This window comes from Phalacrocorax carbo, chromosome 5 (assembly GCF_963921805.1).
Source record: "Phalacrocorax carbo chromosome 5, bPhaCar2.1, whole genome shotgun sequence".
Classification (NCBI taxonomy): Eukaryota; Metazoa; Chordata; class Aves; order Suliformes; family Phalacrocoracidae; genus Phalacrocorax; species Phalacrocorax carbo.
This window is the reverse complement of record NC_087517.1, coordinates 30,030,837-30,046,812: the sequence shown is the minus strand read 5'-3', so window position 1 is coordinate 30,046,812 and position 15,976 is coordinate 30,030,837. Positions and strand designations below refer to the sequence as shown.

Here is a 15,976-nt window from a genome sequence, read left to right as displayed (position 1 = left end):
AGGAAACCATTTTTTTCTGATAATGCACAGAAGTATTTTAAAAATCTGAGAAATTGAAATTATTCAGTACCGCTTCAGAGAGAAAAACTGTAGATTTAGCCACTTACTATCACTGTCCTGCGAGAGGTGCATAAAAAATAGTGAATGAGTATGTGCATATGAGCTCAAAACCAGTTACAGGTCAAGAAAATTTGCATACTTTAAAGGAATTTAGTTGAATCACGGGAACTATACCAGCTTTCCAAGAAAGAAAATACTCCTAGTTTTTACAGGAATTTTTCTATGATTACTAGGAAAATAAATTTGATGGGTGAAAGCAAAATATTTCGGAAGCTTCAGGAGAAAAGTCAGGTAAATTACATATCCTGAAGCTTTGTTTCATGTATAACCAAACAGGGTTTAGGCTGATGTGATTGAAAAGGCCAATGCAAGGCATAGTGCTTAGGAAAAGCTGCTCAGCAGAACACTTAATTTTCCACATAAATTTTCCTGGTCTTGTATTTTTCAGAACGAATTATACTCACCAAGATAAAGGGACTGTCTGACCATTAAAATGGTTAGAAATCTTGTTTTGTGTTGGTAGCACCTCAGCCACCTTCTTGAAAGACCTTACACTGTCGTAGTGATAGTAATGAACATTCCTGGCTCTTTTTGCTGGTTTTGGTCACAGGAGGCCTTAATTACACCTATTGCAAACACTCAAGAATTGCAGCAACAAATAACTGTATGCAGCTGGAAGCCAACAAGCAGTTTGACTCTAGCAAAGGAAAGGTGAAAAGTAAAGAAACTAATTGACGGAGGAGGACCCCAGAAAACAAATAGTGATGAGGTCACTAGAAAGTGGATACACCCATATTATCACATACACGGAATATAGTGCGAGATAGAAGTTTAGTAGCTTTTGCAATATACCAGTGCCAAGGGATCCAAACAACAGTCCAAGGAATTTAACTGTTGATTATGGGAAGATATCCATGAGCTTCTAATGAAGCTTTAAATCTTCTTCAGAGTGAGTGCATCTGAATTAAAATTAGTTGGAAACAGTGACAGCCAGCAAATACTGGTTTGGTCCGATGCAACATAGAACAGGTCTGGAACACAAATTCTTACAAATAGATATTCCTGAACCACCATGAACTCTTACTTCATGGCAGTGTGTAAAGACTCAAGGAAGTGTTTTCCAATGCTGATAAGCAGTTGTTTAGCTGCTGAGTCCCCTTCTTTATTTCAGCACAGTTAATAATACTGATTGTCTCTTTTACATCAGCAATTCCCAAATGTTCTCTATAGTGTGACCTATGCTAAAGATTCATGTTTTCTCAGTCTTTCCTCCACATACTAATACTTTCCTGCCCATTTCTCCAAGACCAAATGATGCTACAGCCTATTAATTAAATTAAGAAGTTTGCTGAAGCAGACAAGTATTGCAAATTTGTTTAAGTGAAATATAAGCTTGGCCCATAGTGGTATTTCACCATTTCTGTTACTATTTGAAGGGAGGAAGAAAGCTGTCAGCAGCCCTTTCCTAGGGGATTCTGTTGTTACAGGGGGACGTATATGAAGTGGAAACACTAGCCTCTTCCTAAAGGGCCCTGTGGAAAAGCATCTAAGATAACAGTACCTGTTCAGATAACCTGTCTGGTTTTGCATCTTCTAGAACTTGAGAGCATATGGAAACAGGTAACATCCAATCTACTACAATACCAGTCCTACTTGGCTGAGGCATCCAGCCCTTAACACGCTCTCTGTCAGTTGCCGGTCTTAAGAGCTGTGGTGACCGTGGCTGAATATTTTGTCTCTTGTGCACAGCTTTGCATTAACATAATGGGTCTTTTAGATAGATTAATATAATTTAGATAATTAACAACTGTAGTACAGGAGTGAACAGCCCTGTTGTAATAATACTCTTGTCTCTCCCACGCAGTAGCAGAGCACTTTCGTAGGCTGTGGCTGTAGGCAGAGGCAGCTGGGGCAGTGTTGCTGAGCACACTAAACTGTGCATTCCATGCTCATCCAGCATTAGTGTTCCCTCTCCTCTTGAACATTTAAATAGTTTGTTGCATGCTGAACTTTAAGCACAAATTCAGTGTCACTGAAACTGACAGCCTCTTACAGTTTTTTGTCTGCTTCCATAAGATCAGGATTTCACCCAATGGGACTATGTTTAAGCTTTATATTGTTCAGGCCTAGTAATGATTTTAAGATTTCATTTACACATTTTGCTACTTGAACCTATTTCTGCAAGTTGACGAAAGCCCAGCAAATGAGTTTTGCTTTAGGCATTTGAAAAAAAAAAAAAAATAGCAACCAAGTATTGCCACATACTCAAGGAAAGAAACTTTGAATGAGCAACTAAATGTAGTTGCCCTGGAAAGCTGAATTTTGCAGTTGCATTCAGCCAGCTAGGCAATGGAAACATGTCATTTCATCAAAGCATCAAATGTTACCTGCCCAAAGTTATGTTGCAATTATCAAATTGCCTATTAGTTATCGATAATGGTCAGAGGAAACTGATTTGTCTATAAAGAACTTGCAAACTGAAAAAGAATCAAATTCAAGTTATGTATGAGATTTCTTTTGATTAAACACTTTAAGTGAGAATGTGTTACATTTTAAGTGGCATTTTTTATAGCTAAAAATTTAGGGAAAATACTGTAAAAATATCATGCGAAAGCAAACAGAGGAGCTGGTAAAACCTGTTAACCCTTTTACTTTTGCTGGAAACTGAAAACATCTGTTGAAAGTATTTTTAATATAAAAATATGTACTAATTTTTAGTAGGATGATGTCTTTCAGCAGCAGTTGCTTTGTACATGTGTACAGCTATGCATACAATAAAACATCACCATCTCAGCTCTAATCCTGTCTTGGAGCCAGTGGAGTTTTTTGGCAACTTCCTGCTCTGCTTGTCTATTTTTTAATCGAAGGATAAGTTGTTTCCTGTTTTGGCCCCCAAAAGACAATAGTTTGAGTAGCATTATAAAAAGCCTGACGTACACACAGATTAAAGTAGGCAACTGCTTATAAAGCATGCAGTTTATTAAGGAGACTGAATTCATAGGTAATTAAAAAAACCCCCACAAGTCCAAGTTAATCAGAGCTACAGTCCTCAGTTACAGGCCTTCTTCCACCATGTATATTAACATCAATGAGGATTAAAATGCAAAAATTAAAGAGAAGTAGTTAAAAAAAATGTACAAATCAAGACCTTGGACTAAATGTGCCATCTCCTCTTTTTCCCTAGCTCTCCAATGATTCTTCCAAGTAATGTAGATCTACTCTTATGCATGTGGATACTTGATAAATCTTCAAACAAGTCTTTCTTCTTCAGAACTGGTGACTTCTGACTATGAGAAAATGCCCCTGAAAAGTGACATGAGAATGCATATAAGTAATCAGTTTCCAAACAGCAAAGAGCAGCTGAATACTCAGTTTCCCACATCTGTGTTTCCTCTGTCTTTAGCTGCTACTGGTCCCCATTTTATCCGTATTGCCCCCAAACCTCTTGTTTTGGCAATAGCCATAGCCCTCCATTTGCAAGTTGCCTTTCAGTGGCAAGTTACTTTAATCTTTTCCCCCAGCATGGACCTTTTCCTTCAGTCTTCCTATAAAACTCTTCCACTTGTAATTAGCAGAGTCTGCTCACAGCCTTTCTGACTCACTGGCTTGTCATCAACCTCCTTGCACAGTGGATGAGATCTCTCACACTGTTTAGTAGCACATTTGTTATTTCCCTGAGGAACTATGGCACATTTTCTTTGCTATGACCTCCAAAAGCCAGTAGTTTGGCTTTATTTCTTTTAGACACATTTATCTTCTGGAAAAGTAACTAGTTAAAACAGTATATATTTACCAGACCTCAAATGCATAATACAGCAGCCTTTACCCCACTACTCTCTCTGGCACCCTATGGCCCAGGAGCGCTGGGACAGCAAGTTGTGCCTGTCCCTGGCTGTTGGGCCAGGTGCAAAGGCTGATCTGAGCCTGATTACCTGCATCTGTGAGAGAGGTGCACACAGCTGTGGCCACTCTGAGAGGCGAGGTTGCAGGGGGACTACTGGGTGAGGAGGAAAGGGGCAGAAAAGAGGTAGAGAGGTTTTTGCGTTTGTATTCTTCAGATGTTTATACTGGGAATGTGCTATGTGGCTTCTTGAGGAGAGTCTTCTTGTACAGCTGCTCTTCAGGAAGATCTGCTGTGAGTACAGAAGCTGTTTTCCTTGTGGTTCTTAAGTCTTATTTTGGATCATTAAGACTTGTTACAACTATAATATGTCTATCTTCAGTGTTGCAATATATTGGAAAAGTTTCTATGAAACTGGCTTTTTCATAGTGTTTGGCTTTTTTTAGGGGGAAGGGATAAGCTACTAAAGATACCTTGGCCAGGTAACTGTAAAGGACTCTCTCTACTTGTCTCCATTGAAAGCTGACTAACAATTCTCTGCAGCGTATCTAGAGAAGCTGTAATGCTGCTGGTTTAAGTAGGATGCTAGCAGGATGGAGACAGTTTGTCAGATAACTCAAATACAGCTGTTCTGATTTTGTTGTCTTTTTCATGGATTGTGTAGGGTTTGAAGAGTATCTTCAGACCTGTTAGTAACTACAGTCAGAAGCCTGGTAGGACTAGATTGGTTCAGAAAACAGTGTTTGAACCCATAAGTCTGAATCTGGGCTACTTTGACTACTGTCTTGGTGTACGCTCAGACGGACTTTTTCCCAGGAGGGCATAGTATGGGGAAATGTGGAAGTGTTTCTTAGGTGTGATGGAGTAGTCCTGTTCAGTACTAATAAGAAGCTTTACCAAGGACTTCACTAGGTTTTTTTAGCTTGGAGGACTTTTCTGGTTTTTCTTAGAAAAGCTCCATTCCTGGTACTCCGTTTTCACAATGACCTCATGGGATTTATCCTTTAGTTCTGATACCTGATACTACAACAATACCATCTTAACATCAGTATTTCTGTGCCAAGTTCAGATCTCTGTCTTTCTTTTCCAATCCTATGATATGTTTAGGGACTACAGTGAATGCAGCTTACAGATTGCTCCTGACTTATGATCCTGTCTTGCAATTAAAAAAAAATTTGAAATTGTGAATATTTAAAAGGAATAAGATTAAAAACTTCAGTATAGAGCAATAAAGATGTTATCGACAGTTGAAGAAGTAACAGTATAAAGCAATAAATCTTGTTTTATTGTTTAACTTCTAAAACAAGCCTACTGAAAGCTATTCATACCTGCCCATGTACACGTGAAGTATACAAGGTCATTCAAATGCTGTTAGTACTGTTCTTTGGGCTAAGAAAACAGGCTTATACATCTCTTAATGAGGAATAGAGTTACTGATTCTCATGCATAACTTGCTAGGATGCGATTTCCATCTGCAATTATTAACAATTGATCTCTGCTTTCACTGATGAAACAAGGCAAGTAGGGTCAAGGTTTACAAAGATTAAACATCTGGCTTTGTTAAGAAACTGGGAGGCTTGGATGAGAGGTTAGATAGCCTAAATTTTCTTTTTGGAGGAGCTGTCACTGCTATAAACTGCATGCTGCTGACTCATGATGTTAATCAGTTGTACAGAGAAACCAGATTAACTGATTACAACTCACACGCACACAAAAAAAAAAAGAGGTAAAAGAACGGAGGAGGGGAGGAATCCTTGTTTTAAAGTGCAAATACTTAGTAGCATCTTAAAATCTCTCTGTATATGAGTAAACAGAAGTCAGTATTAATCACAAAACCCATAATTTGATTCTTCAAAATATATCAGACTGTTACTCTTAATCTTGACTAGAACAAAAGCTATTTGTTTAGGAAAAATCACAGTGCGATACAGACATGAAGAGCCAGATGTAAACAAAACGCTAAGGATTAATTTAGACAGTGACATTCAAAGCTGCAATCCTGAAAATGAAAATGCATCTGGTACTTTAGCTTGATGGGCATCTCAATTTTTGATAGCACTACTGCCTCTTGTGTCTAAAGCTGCATTCCATTTGCACCCAAAATTGCTCAGTCTGGTCAGGTTTGAGCAACTTGTTGCCTTTGTGATGTCTAAGGCTACTGGGGAACCAGAAGGGCTTACTGTGCTGCCTACAATCAGTATATCTCAGCACAGAAAAGATAATTTCAGAGCTATGTGATAGCTCAGATTCTTTGCAGAGCAGGATAAGTTCCACGCCTTGCTTTTAAAATGCAGATAGTGGTTGTTTGGCTCACAGTTTAGAAACTAGCCCTGCACATGTGAGATGTTCTTCATCTGCGAGGGGATTGGTTCAAGCACAACTCCTATCTGATAGCTTAATTGCTAGGATACTCTCTGTAGGTAATGGGGATGAGGACCTCTTGATCCTTCCCATCTCAAATCCTATCTTTCCGTATTTTAAGGTTTGTGGGCAAAATCTGGACTGTCCAGTGGTATGATGTCCCTGGAGTGGAAGAATCCTGAGTTCAAGTCCCTTTTTTAGAGACACTCTAATGGGTAACTGCCCAAAGAGATTCATTATTCCATGGACACTCCCCCCAAACACCTAAATAACTAAGACACTGATCTAGAAAGTGGAGATAAGGGTCTGAATCCATTCAAGTGGAAAGGCAGTTCTGCCTGCTCCCTGTGGGCCCTGTGTATTACACCGTTGGTGGTTGCAACAGCACTTCTATTCCTCCATCAAAATACAGCACCTCCCCCTTTCTGAAATTGGACATTCTCAAGGGACGGATGCACCTGTTGGTAGCAGGATCAGAACTGAAGCCTTGGAAGGGACTGAGATTTAGGAAAGCTATGCTGTATATTCCTGCTGGGAATGAGGAGGCTAAGTGACATGCTACCTTTTGCAGATCCTGCTGTGAAGTTTCAGATGTCGCATTACCACATATAGAGACACTGGGGATTCTGCTCTGGGCCTGGGAACCCAGAGATTAGGAATTGTAGCACCTAGTATGATAGGTAGTGTTCTTCCTCCTGAAGCTGCAGCTGTGTCTGGAAAAGCCTGCATGCATCTGAGTCCTAGGTCTGTTTCCATTGTGTGTTGGGCAAATTTACCAGTATGGAAGTAGGAAATATCTAGTGGTTAACTACTAGACGGCAAGTAAATATATCCTTATTTTACTGCTGAAAGACTTCTGTTCTCCCCAGCAGCACCAGTGTGACACACTCCTGGGGTGACACCTCTCTTGGAATGAGGAATTCAGAACTAGCCTGTCCATGGCACAATAATGATAAAAATGCTGGTGTGGAAGAATATCTCTGTATGTTCAGTTGCTGGGCTGCCTTCTCTGAATTCTCCTCTGTTTCACTTTCTGCTGCCTCTCCTCTCCCACCAAACTGAAATTTAAAAGCCGTCATTAGAGTTCAGGTTATTTGGAGGTCAAATTTTTACTGAGATCACTTTGAACATAACCATAGCTCTGTACTGGATTGAGGGGAGTAGGGAGTGGTTGTGCAGCACTCTCCTCCATTTCTGTACTATTACCACATAACACAATAAGCCTATATCTCTTTTGTATCCTACTAGACTACAGTCATTGCCCATGAGACATGTATTAAAGGACTAGTAACCTTGGTTTTGCTCTGTGAACAGAGAACGTAGAGTAGCGATCTGTTCAGCTTCTGCTAGCTGCCTTTTTCCTAGGCCATGGGTTCTGGAGAGCACGCAGTCCACATAGATATCCCAGAAGAGCTGAGCCAGGTCCCAGAACAGAGCCCCATGTTTCAAGTTCTCTGATGATTTCAGGAAGATCATGAAGTCCCAAAACCCACTGACAGAGTCAGAAATGCGAGGCTTCCTCATCTCCAGTAAGACAACTGAGGAGGATTCCCAACACTGGGGGTCAGCTCGCCCAAGAGCTAGTGGATCAATTTGGCTATGGCAGAGGAAAGGTATCACACAGAGTGCTCCCATGATTACCAGAGAGCACGTGAGTCTCATGTTGCATTGGGTTCTTCCTCTGCTCCCGAGGTCCACTGTGTCACTGAAATGTAACAAAACCAAAAGAAGCTGAAAAACTTCTTGCTGTTAGATGCAGGAGCAAAGTCCTGGTACCTCACATGATATAGAAGGCACTTCAGATGTTTATAATTGTTTCTGTACTCTTTAAAAATGTGTACGCTTTTTTGCATGTACGAATATAAATACTAGTGGAGTTGCATTACTCTGTGCAGCAGAAGTGTGTGATAAAATTTGTTATTCATCCTTAAAAACATACGATGAACTCTTATCTGGAACTTCATATGGTAAGTTTTTTGCCTTTCTTGATTTACAGATCCCTAATGTCTTTCATGGCTTTCAATAAAATCCATCCCTTTTTACAGAGAACTTAAGCCTTTAGGCAGTATTGCTTTCCTCAAAATTTTATAAGCCATTTAAAATAGTCTGCAGACTCACAGGGATCTGTGGACAGCAGGTGGAAAACTATATGTTGAAAGTGTGTTCTAATGAATTAATGGTAGATTGCAAAATCATCCATTGAAGAGGGATGTTTTACCTGCTAAAATGCAGAACAGCTCTGAAGAGGGTATGGGAAAGCCACAGCACAGCAGTTGTATGCTGCATACAGCAGCTGTATGTGTATACATGCATATAGAATAATTTAGGTTGGAAGGGACCCTTAAAGGTTGTCTAGTCCAATGCCACCTGCCATGAGCAGGAATATCTTCAACTAGATCAGGTTGCTCAGAGCCCCGTCCAACCTGAGCTTGAATGTTTGCAGGGATGGAACAGCTGCCACCTCTCTGAGCAATCTGTTCAGTGTTTCACCACCCTCATTGTAAAAAATTTCTTATATCCAGTCTAAATCTACCCTCCTTTAGTTTAAATCCATTACCCCTTGTCCTATCACAACAGGCCTTGCTAAAGAGGTTGCCCCCATCTTTCCTATAGGCACCCTTTAAGTATTGAAAGACCGCAATAAGGTTTCCCCACAGCCTTCTCTTCTCCAGGCTGAACAGCCCCAACTCTCTCAGCCTGTCCTCATAGGAGAGGTGCTCTAGCCCCCTGATCGTTTTTGTGGCCCTCCTCTGGACCAGCTCCAACAGGTCCATGTCTTTCCTGTACTGAGATATATATGTATAAAAGTACAGATGCTTATTGCAGATCACTGTAACAATTGTCTGTTACATTAAAATTGTGAAACTTGGTAAGTAAAATCTACAGTGGGAGAAATCCTGAGAATGATAACGTTTTGGGGACAGAAAGCTGTCCCCATCACATTTCATTTCTAGTACGTGCTTCTATTATGCATTTCCTAACATGTTTCTAGTATTTCTAGTATTACATCTCTGATACACACTTCTAATGTGTAACAGGTTTGGAGGTTGTTTTTAGTGTAGCTCACGGCATATGGAGAACCTCCCATATGTGGAAACTGGCAACATCTGAGATCAGCTTTTAGGACAAACAATTCTGTTTAACGTTTGTGCTCATCTGTTGAGTATTCATGCTTTTATGTTTTTGGTTTGATCACTGGAGGGTGTTGCAGGGGAGAAGCTACCTCTCTTAATGAGCTTAACTTAATGATCAACTGGCTTTTTGTGTAGAAAGCCTCTTCCATGAGGGATCATGGAGAACGCAAGCAATGTTTCTCTGCTATGTGAAGAAAAATGTTGAAGGCAGGATAAGTGTGTGCAGACGGATTGTGTGTGAAAGGTAGCCCAGCCACAGCCAGTGCGCAAGACCAGGGAAGGGCAGGCTGCTTTGTGGAACGTATTTCATGGTAGAGCTAAAGGACCCATCAGAGATTTCAGTCCTGGCAGTGATACTCTTACCTAGCCCCCCCTATCTGGCTACCTGGTCAGGTTCTGGGAGCGTTTTGGAGGTATGCAGACCTTACTCTCCAACCACTTACAGTCTGTTTTTAATCTGAGTTGGGATCTCATGAGGAGAATTGGCTTGACAGCCTTGGACCAGAAGCTTGCATTTAATGATTAGAAGAGGGACAGCACACTCTTCCCACACCGCTCTGCCTAGCGGGATGTCACTTATGACAGTGGTGGAGTGATGCCGTTGTCTTCGTGCTGCTCCCAAGATCTCCAGAAGCATCATTCTGTACCCTACTGCACAAGGCAGGTTTTGATTGCTTTCTCAGAAGCAAAAGCAAAGACATTCTGTGAGTCACTTCTCCATTCTTGTTTGTGCAGCAGAAGACACCTGTGTGTATATGCTATACAGTATGCACATACCTATCTGCTTACTGAGACTTTTTCAAGGGACGTAATTAACTTTGCTAAGTTGTTTTGAAAACTAGAAGCTTAACAATCTCAGATATGACCATGGGGAGGAAAACAGATAGTTCAAACAAGGAGTAATACTAAAATTGACTTTTAAAGATGGTTCTGTCATTTGGACAGGGGCCATCTGGTTTGCACTGGTTAACAATTGAACTGGTTGCTTCGCTTTCTCTGCTCCCCAGCCCCTTTGGAAACTTTCTAAGTTACAAAACTGGCTAAGACAAGGACAAGAGTTCTGGATTTGTCAGAGGTATGACTCCTGGGCAGGGAGCTGGCAGGGCATTAATGTGAGGGTGGGTGTCATTTCAGGTGTGGTGTGAATGGCACTGGTCAGGGCCGCTATCCAAGACTCCTAGTCCTTATGGTCTGGTCAGACTCCGGCAGTATTTTGCTATTAGTCTTCTGCAAGGTTCAGGATTCTTTTTTTAGATAGCTGAGGGGATGCTCAGGAAATGTCAATTTTCATTAATGTCTTGCCTGTGCTTATGGTGAATTCTTCCATGTAGTTGGCCCCCCTCACCGTCCAATCTTCAGGTCTTTCTGTCCATGATTTGAAGTTTTTGTGTGTGTGCTATTTATGCCTTTTTACTCTGACTTCTTTTTTTTTCTTCCACACCCCCTCCCCCTTCTCGCAGCTTAACCCCCCATTCCACTTCCCGTCCTGAATAGTGCCTTACTATAACTATAATAATAAAGTTAATTCGTTCATCCGTTATCACTGCTCTCTTTGGTCGGAGCTATCGGGTACGACTAGTCACTCGATCCCAGACCTGGAAGGTGCCGAGGCCGGTCCCACGGGTCGGCGGCGGGCGGTGTTTGGGGAGCCCGGCGAGTACCGCGCGGCTCCACCCGCGGAAGCCGTCCTGTCGGGGGGTCCCGCTCCGCTCCCGCTCCGTCCCCGCTCCCGCTCCGTCCCCGCTCCCGCTCCGTCCCCGCTCCCGCTCCGTCCCCGCTCCCGCTCCGTCCCCGCTCCCGCTCCGTCCCCGCTCCCGCTCCGTCCCCGCTCCCGCTCCGTCCCCGCTCCCGCTCCGTCCCCGCTCCCGCTCCGTCCCCGCAGCCCTTACCTCGGCGCTCCGGCGTGCAGGGCGGGGTAGCGCTCTCCGTGCCCGCCGCCGCGCTCCTTAAGAAGCCGGAGCGGGCAGCCCCGCTTAGTTTTTACGTCAGGGCTCGGGGAGAAGCCCCCACCCCCGGGGCTGCTGCGCCCGGCGCTCCCTCCTTCCCCTTGGCGGAGCTGCCCCTGCTGCAAGGCGTGCTCCGCTCCTCCGCTCCGCCTGCCCTCCTCTGCCTACCGACCCCGGCCGTCCCGGGGGCCGCCCAGCAGCGGCGTTGCCTCTGGCTGAGGGGCAGCAGCGCACGGGGGCGGTGGGAGAGTAACGGGCCCGGGCGCTTGGCAAAGCTGCAGCCCTCCCCCTGCTCCCTCTTCTAGCAGTGCTACATCGTGAGGCCTAAGGGTAAAAAGCAAGTCCCCACTTTGGAGCTCAAGTTGTCCGGACCTGGCTCGGCCTCCAGGCATCTTGCTTGCTGTGCTTGGCTGCCGGAGGTCCCTCCACCCCAGAGCAGGAGTCTGGGGCACAACTAGAGCTGTTTGCTGGCTAGGGCTCAGCCCACACAGCAGCAGGTCCAGTCTCCTAGGAATTGAAGCAGAGACCCAGAGAAGAGCAGAGTCCCAGAACAAAGCCAGTAAAGGCATTAACTGCAGCGATGAGGCTGAGCTACTCACTGCAGCTCAATTCACGCAACTTTAGGTAAAGGAGAGCTGCCTTGGAGGACTGTGCACCCTCCAAAAGGAGAGAGGCCTGGCTGCATTTTCCCTTGGGTGGGGGGTGGAATGTGGTCTATTATTATTGTTGCATTTCCTCTCTGTGAGGTTCTTGACTGCACCCCCTTGGAACAGCTGCAAAACCTCTGTATGCGTTAGGGAAATAGGCCAAGCTAGTGGGGGGGTGGAAGGAAACCATTGGTGAAAGGGCCACCTCCAGGTACATGCAGTGCCAAGAGCCTGAGCTCAACTCTGCAAGTGACAACTCTGCCTATGTTCACTGTGCTTGCTGTAGCCAGCCCCTCACACACATAAATCATACAACCCAAAGAGCTGGGGCTCCGGGAACAGCCTACTAACCAGACGGGCATCACTTTTTTAACACTAGCTATTTAAAGCAAGAGGAGGGTTGAGACTATTCTTTTTTCATAACTCTGTAGTCCATAGGCGAAATCATGTAGCACTCTGCCGACTGTGTGAAGTCACTGCAGCTGCACCAGTCCACACCAACTGGGCAGCAGCCTTTTTTTGTTAAAGACTTCTACTGGCAGCTCCTTTCTGTCTTTGCACTTTGAACCATAATTGTTTTACTGAAGCAGAATTGCTTCATGGAGTATCAGGCTTCTCTTTGCTGAAGTCAGTGGGGCCACACTGGTTTATACCAGCTGGAAAGTTAGCTTGAAACACTGACTTTTCTGTTAGTTATCTCTATCCTTATAATTTACATCTTTCTGTGCATTCAGTCCATGTAAATGGAGAAGCATGTTCCTTTCCTAACTCATGATATTACAAAGCGTCTGTGACAATAAACGCTGCTGTGTGGGTTTTTTTCTGATGCTTTATTTCCTCTTCTCAATGAACAATCAATGTGAGAGTGTATTTTGTGTAAGTAATGCTACTTTTTAACAAAACTGAAAGGAACTTTTGGGGGGTGAGAGAGCATCTGACTAGAACCAATGTAGATAACTATATTGTAGGACTTCAGTGAATTTGCAAATGTTCCATGTATTTCTTGGGAAGTGTGAGACTGGGAACAAGGAAGTAGTGAGCGCCAACTGCTGAAACATTCAGGAGGAAGTAAAGAGTGCTTCTCCCAACCTCTGTGTTTGGGGGTTGGATTGGGTGAGGAAGAGAAGTGCACCTGTCACGCGTGTTGTGAAGGAACCTAACGGCAGCTCCTGGGTAGAAAAGGCTCTGCAGTTGCTGGTGTTTATGGTTGGCCTGGATGCAGGAGGCCAGAACAGGCCTAAGATGCTGTAGGAGTGTTTTTTGCTGCTGTTGCTGGGTCTCTGGTACATTGCTCTAAGGACTCTACCCCATGCTCTTAAGGGTAGAGCAAAAGGTTGCAACTGGAAACGAAAAGGCACAATGTTTCTTGCAAGTTGATACATTTCTTCCAACCTGGAGCCTTGCTGAATTCATTGTAAAGAAGTGAGTTTGTATGAGTCCCCTTCTGAGGACCACTTTATCTGGTTTTGGATCAAGGATGCCATTGGTTTCATTCTACTCGGAATCCTTCTAGTAGGCCCAAGGGTGCTGAACCAGGGGTTCTCAGAGAAATAAGTCCCGCTCAAGGGAAGTATTGCTACGGATAAAATACTCAGATCCACAAATACTTCCTGAGCCTGCTGTACTCTGTTCCCCCTGAACCAGAACACTCATATTCCATTTCTGGGAAAGAGATTTTTGATAATTGGATTCATCACCTCAGCCTCCTAGTGGAGAAGAAACATAGAAGGACTGGCCATCTCACTCAGTTCCGCAGACTCTCCCTCAGTAAAGCTTTCTGTGCCCTTTTTAGGCTATAAGTAATGTCTCTTTCATTGCACTGTGTGATGCATTCCCCTGACAGCCAGCATCCACATCTTCAGTGGGTGTCCATATCTTATGAATGAGTTTAATTCAAATGGGCTGTAGGTCATATCTAGAGTCATTTGCAAAAGGATATTTTTAATCAAGAAAAGTTGATTCCTTAACTCTGATAAGAGAGAGGTGTCAGACCATGTAATGCTACAGAAACAACATTATTTTTACCAGAAAAATATCAAAATAGAATATAAGCAAATGTTAAAATGATCAGGCTATAGGAGTAGGGGTTGGGAAGAGGGAAAAGTAGGAGGACATCTCATTGGTATTTGTATTTTGAATACAGTAAAGGCATAAACAACTATGTGCAGAGTTGCTTCCTTTGTGCATTTGCTCCCTGCAAACCTTCCAATGTGGTTTAACATTAGCAGTTAATAAGCAATGGCTTGTGGTTGCTTAAGCTAAGTAAGCATTTATAAATTAAAAAAATAAATAAATTCAGTAATGAGACTGAGAGACAGCAATGTGTGGTACATACAGCTTGCCTGTTACTTCTAACAGAAGCCACACCTGGACCCAGTACTAAGCTTTGTAAAATGATCTGCATGATAAAAGAGACCTGTTTAAGCCTTAATCCAAAAAATGCTTTAAAGACATATTCTTAGCTGAAAGTTTGTGTTTGCTGAATTGAGTTGCAAATTATCCCAGCTTTGTGTGAAGCCTGGCTAAGTGATAGCAAAGGCAAAACTTGTGATTCTCAGAGGCAGGGGAAACCTAAAGGTCTGTTAGGTTTTTACATTCATAGTACATGGCAGAGACTTGATTTTTCTTCAAAGTCCACAAAGACAAAGGAATCTAACTCCCATTTATACCTCTTCAAATTCTCTTTTAAGCAGAAGATTAAACTGTGCTTAAAATTGGCTCCCTGACAAATATACCTAACAGCTTCTTGGAAATGAAATATTTATGCTTGATTCAAAGTCTGTTCGTGGATATTTTTTATTAATTTTTAAAATTATATTTAAAGGGCTTTGAGTCAGGACTCTGAGTGGACTCAGTTACACTACTGCCTAGTAAAGAACAATCAAAGCCTCTGAATGCAGAACTTATTTGAAAAGTAGAGTATCTATCTGTTTCAGAAAACAACTTTAGCTAGGAAATCATATAGGATAGTGAGCAGTCTGTATCCTATTAGCAGGAGACTAATGTTTTGTAAGTGGAAAGAGGGGCAAAATGGATCAAATTCTTGACCAGATTTGATTACACTCATACTCCCCCATCCAGGATGGCTTGTGTAACTCTCTATAAGTAGTGTATATCAAAATACTGGTCACAAAACACACTTCTAAAACATTTTTTTATGTTAAGTCTACCAATTATTTTTTTTTCTGGTGGATTAAGTCTGCAGTCCCAAAGTGTTTGACCCCACACTGTTCTAAACAATCCTCTGGATCTATTTTCTGTTGAAATGCCCAGCAGGAAAATCAATGGATGGGATGTGACACTTACCTAGTTCTAACTGCTGGAAAGATCTAGTTACTTAAACATAGAAGTCTTCAGTGCTCTAAAGTATTGGTGATGACCTGAAATGTCTCCATGGAGTTAGCAGATGTGATGTGGGATAGGCAGGAGGCCAGTGTATTTCTGGGCCAGGAGCTGGAGCCTTGTGGGACACCCTAGGATGTCTCTGGCCTGTGCCAGAGAAGTGTACTCAAGCCCCTAATGACTTACGCAAGCTGTGGGGTGCTCTGCTTCTGCTGTTTTCCTCTGCCAGGACATACTTCTGCACTCAGTTGGATGTCATGGAGTTTGATAACTGTTGGTGAAAACAGTCCTCTGGAGGTCTGCAGTTCACTTCTGCTTGAAGCAAGTCTAGATGAAGTCAGCTCCCGGTGGAGATTTTTTTTCCTGCTACCTAGCTTGAGGTTCCTAATTCATGGCTATTTCTCCCTGTATGTCTCTACCAAGAAGGATTTGGTTCTGTTATGTTTGCAATTACTTGAAGGGAAGTTATAGATGTTTTCTAGATCACCACTTAGCTGCCTATTTACCAGGCCCAACAAGCCAAGTTACCTCAACCTGTCTTCAGGAGATAACAGGAGCCCACTTTGGCTGCCATCTGTTGTTTGTCCCTGTGAGAACCCTTAACGCCACCTTTGTCAAAGGGCTTCAGTATCTCACCTAACAAAG

The 15,976-nt window shown here is 43.0% G+C and overlaps 1 protein-coding gene across 1 annotated transcript; it reads right to left on the bottom strand.

The window, feature by feature from the left end:
• Positions 1-3,012: 3,012 nt before the first annotated feature.
• On the bottom strand, positions 3,013-11,734 carry FAM237A (family with sequence similarity 237 member A). Its single transcript, XM_064453245.1, has 4 exons — positions 11,552-11,734; positions 11,286-11,506; positions 7,555-7,967; positions 3,013-3,363 (listed from the first exon to the last, which is right to left on the bottom strand). The coding sequence occupies exons 1-4, from the start codon at positions 11,732-11,734 to the stop codon at positions 3,215-3,217; spliced, it is 966 nt and encodes a 321-aa protein (XP_064309315.1). The 3' UTR covers positions 3,013-3,214.
• Positions 11,735-15,976: the final 4,242 nt, after the last annotated feature.

Coding starts and splice junctions, on each gene's coding strand:
- FAM237A (XM_064453245.1), bottom strand. CDS start 11,734: ATGCCTGGAGGCCGAGCCAGGTCCGGACAACTTGAGCTCCAAAGTGGG. Junction 7,968..11,285: donor CTGCACGCCGGAGCGCCGAG/GTAAGGGCTGCG, acceptor GTTACATTTCAG/TGACACAGTGGACCTCGGGA. Junction 3,364..7,554: donor GTTCACAGAGCAAAACCAAG/GTTACTAGTCCT, acceptor GTCACTTTTCAG/GGGCATTTTCTCATAGTCAG.